Source organism: Silurus meridionalis, chromosome 1 (assembly GCF_014805685.1).
Source record: "Silurus meridionalis isolate SWU-2019-XX chromosome 1, ASM1480568v1, whole genome shotgun sequence".
In the NCBI taxonomy this organism is placed as follows: domain Eukaryota; kingdom Metazoa; phylum Chordata; class Actinopteri; order Siluriformes; family Siluridae; genus Silurus; species Silurus meridionalis.
Genome location: NC_060884.1, coordinates 1,293,227 through 1,296,743, shown reverse-complemented (window position 1 = coordinate 1,296,743; position 3,517 = coordinate 1,293,227). Strand labels below are relative to the sequence as shown.

The following is a 3,517-nucleotide window of genomic DNA, read 5'->3' as shown; positions in this document are numbered from 1 at the left end:
AGGTTCTGAACTAGAAAAATGTTTTAAAAGCCTTTCAAATGTCCATTTTCTCTGTAATGTTGTTACGGATACATTAATGATATAATAATAACAATAATAATGATAAAAGAAGAAGAAGAAGAAGAAGAAGAAGAAGAATGAGGAAGTATTAAGAGCAAGGGTAGTGGTTTTACCTGCTCTAACCATGACTTTTTTGAAATGAGATGAATTCATGACCACAGGTGTGTGTGACAGCAGCTGAGGATGTGAACAATCAGATCACGTCAGTCCTTCTACAGATCAAGAACTCTCTACAAAGATCTCCTCCTGCAATCATCTCACACGTTCTACTGAACTTCAGCATTTAGTTCCAGCAGTTTGGGGTGAGAAATTCTACACTACACTAATCTTAGCTTATAATTAGCATAAATCAGTAATAACACTAACAATGTGTGAAGGTAACTTTTATTAGAAATACAGGAATATTCCACTTTGAGTTTGGTTTATGGGGATTTTCCCATTCCGTATTAGACACTTTAAATATACAGCATTAATATGTGGCTCAGATATAAATTGTTATTTTAAAAAAATTGGGATAGCGCATTATTTACATTTTTTATATATATACAATATATGGAAGTCAAGTTATTAGTAAAAAGTCCTCAGAAATTGAGTTGATTTTGCTGAAAACAAATGAATGTGGCTTTTAATAATAATAATAATAATAATAATAATAATAATAATAATAATAATAATAATAATAATCACCATCATTTTAGTTTTTTTTTATTTTTGCTTAGCATCAAATTTCTGATTTCTCAATAATGAATTTTATTTATAGCAGTATTACAATTATTTTTCTAATCCTAACTCTGGATGTTAACTGTATCATAAGAAAATGAAACCAACTTTACTGCAGCATCAGATTGAAGCGGTTTCTTACTAAAAGTGGTTCAATGTTCCATCTCTGTGCAAACTGACCACAAAAACCAGAGCGACTGAATATGAAACTTCACCTCAGTAAGAAGCAGCACTTTTTTTATAACTGGAAATTAATACAATTAAAAACAATTTAAAAAAAAACATTTTAAATCAATTAAAGGCATATGTGATTGTATTATTTGACATTTCCCAACATAAAAATACCTTATTTTATTACCTATAATTTACAGGATGAAATTATTCTGGTCTTTTAAAAGTGTTCTGTGATGAATCCAGACAATCCTTTATTGGATCTACCAGATCTTTGATCAGATCACAATCGATCCTTCTTTATCACTGCAGGAAGGAAGTGTTTTCTAGAAACTGGTAGAATGTTTTGGTGTTGCTATCAGTCAATCTCCAACATAAACCTGTTCAATTAGATCATTCAAATGAATTCCTTTGTGCTGTGATTCCTATGCGCCTAAATCCTGACTGATGCATTTCAGAAATGTAATTCCAATGTAGAGAATGAAGTAATTATTTATCATTAATGATACCAGGTCACAATAAAACCCCTCCATGACCCAGCTGGTGCTCAAAGTAGAACCTTTGATGTTACACTGAGGTGTTGTGAAATATATTGCTAATAGAAGCTAACAGGTTCCTGGTAACCTCACAATTTATTCTTTTTTTTTTTTCTTTACACACTTCACATACCCCACATGCATACCTCTACACAAAACACCATTTATAAACCTCTCACATACCTCTCACACACTCCCCAGACACTCCTCACACACACCTAAAACACCTCTCTCACACACACACACACACATCACGTACCCCTGTGTGTCAGGATGAAGCTCCTTCCTCTGGTGCTCCTGCTCTCCATCGCCCCACTGACCCTGACGGAGGTTGTGAAAGATTTTGGTAGATCAAAGTGTTCCAAGTTCTTCTTCCGAGGCTCGAATAAAAAGAGCATCATCACCCCGACTGCTTTCAAGGGGAATCAGTATAAGCAGATTTGTCAGCACTGGAACAAAGTTTACAGATTCGCAACACTCTATGACACTCAGCGGAGGATCCCCGTCTACTCAGCCTACATATTAACTGTTCAGAAAGAAAAGATGAACCTGTCTCTTCCTGAAAACAACCGAAAAGAAGAGTGGAAAAATGAACCCCAGGTAATGACGCCCTGTTAATATTTGTGAAGGAGTAAAGGATGGGTTTTCACTGACTAACAGCTTCTTCCTCTTCTTCTGCTCTCTTCCTTCATAACAGCTGGAAAACATTAAGAACAGTCCAGACATGAGGAAGATCTCTGACGCTGAGATGGACACGTTTTTTCACCAGGCTGTCAACAGAGACTATACAGAGAGCAGTAAATATACGAACGTTGCTTATACACGAGGTCACGTGTTTCCCCGTCAGTATGCTGCTAATGAGGATCAGGCAGATTCTACCTTCACGTTTACTAACGTAGCACCACAAAGAAACTATAGCAATACCAGATGGGCGGAACAAGTAGAGACGCGGATGAAAAGAGAGATAAAGAACAAGTGCCCCCAAAAACATACACATCCGGCTTATATACTGACCGGAGTGGTTCCAGGGAGTAAATTTATCTCTATAAGAAGAAATATTAATAATAAACCTAAAACAATTGACAAAGGCATTAACATTCCCAGTTATTTCTGGACTGCTTTCTGTTGTGTCACCAACAACACAACATTTTCAAAGGCCTACGTCTCTCTGCAAAACGATCCAAACGATCAAACTCATGAATTAATTGAGATGAGTGTAAATATACTGAACTCTCATCTCACCAGATTGTATAAACAAGATTTCAGGGTTTATGGCAGATTTTGTTTGACTTAATTTTCCTCCAATCTCATTTCCTTGAATTCTCGATTTAGACCTGAAACTGCTTCATCCACGTTTTCTTACTGCACTGATTCATTAATACGCTTCATTTCACTTACAGGGACACTTTTATTGTGCTTTGTGCTTTGGATAACTTTTTAATTGTAAGGAATGTGAGGAATAAAACATTGTGTGTGGTTACAGTAAATGAATCCATGACTGGGTGGATTGATGAAGCGCACTGAGACCAATTCATTTCTTATAAATAAACGTAGCAATGAGTTTTTTCTTCTTCTTCTTTTCAGTCACAATAAAAGAATAATAGAAGTATGGAAATGCAATTAAAAGCAAAACCTTTCCAACAAGGAAAAAGGGGGCTCAGTGTGAAGTTGCTTTGGATAAGGATTCCTGACAAATGCTATAAATGTAAATTTGATTGACAATAATGAGACATGTAATTTGATTGATATTAAGGTGACAGAAGATAAAAATCAGAGGAACATGGACTGTATCTGTGAAAAGTCAGAAATAAAGGATAAATTCTGTAATAAACTTAAACTTACAGTGTATAAGTGAGTTTTTAACAGTTAATTATGTTGTATAAATTTGATAAGAGACCAAATAAAATTTCCAGTAACAATGAGACCAAGAGGAAGTGGAAACTCTTTTCTCACCTCATTGATATACCATAGTGCCCTTACGTCAGACTGGTGACTTATTTTTGGCTTGTTTTCTTCACAGTCTCTGTCAC

The 3,517-nt window shown here is 35.3% G+C and overlaps 1 protein-coding gene across 2 annotated transcripts; it reads left to right on the top strand.

The window, feature by feature from the left end:
* Window positions 1–283: 283 nt before the first annotated feature.
* Window positions 284–3,017, top strand: LOC124390588 (endonuclease domain-containing 1 protein-like). 2 transcript variants are annotated; one of them, XM_046856604.1, is made up of 3 exons: window positions 284–362; window positions 1,689–2,087; window positions 2,185–3,017. In XM_046856604.1, exons 2-3 carry the CDS (start codon window positions 1,761–1,763, stop codon window positions 2,779–2,781), a joined length of 924 nt encoding a protein of 307 aa, XP_046712560.1. In that variant the 5' UTR covers window positions 284–362; window positions 1,689–1,760; the 3' UTR covers window positions 2,782–3,017. The 2 variants fall into 2 exon arrangements, with proteins under 2 accessions (XP_046712560.1, XP_046712570.1); XM_046856614.1 differs by lacking the exon at window positions 284–362 and having other exon boundaries at window positions 1,601–2,087.
* Window positions 3,018–3,517: the final 500 nt, after the last annotated feature.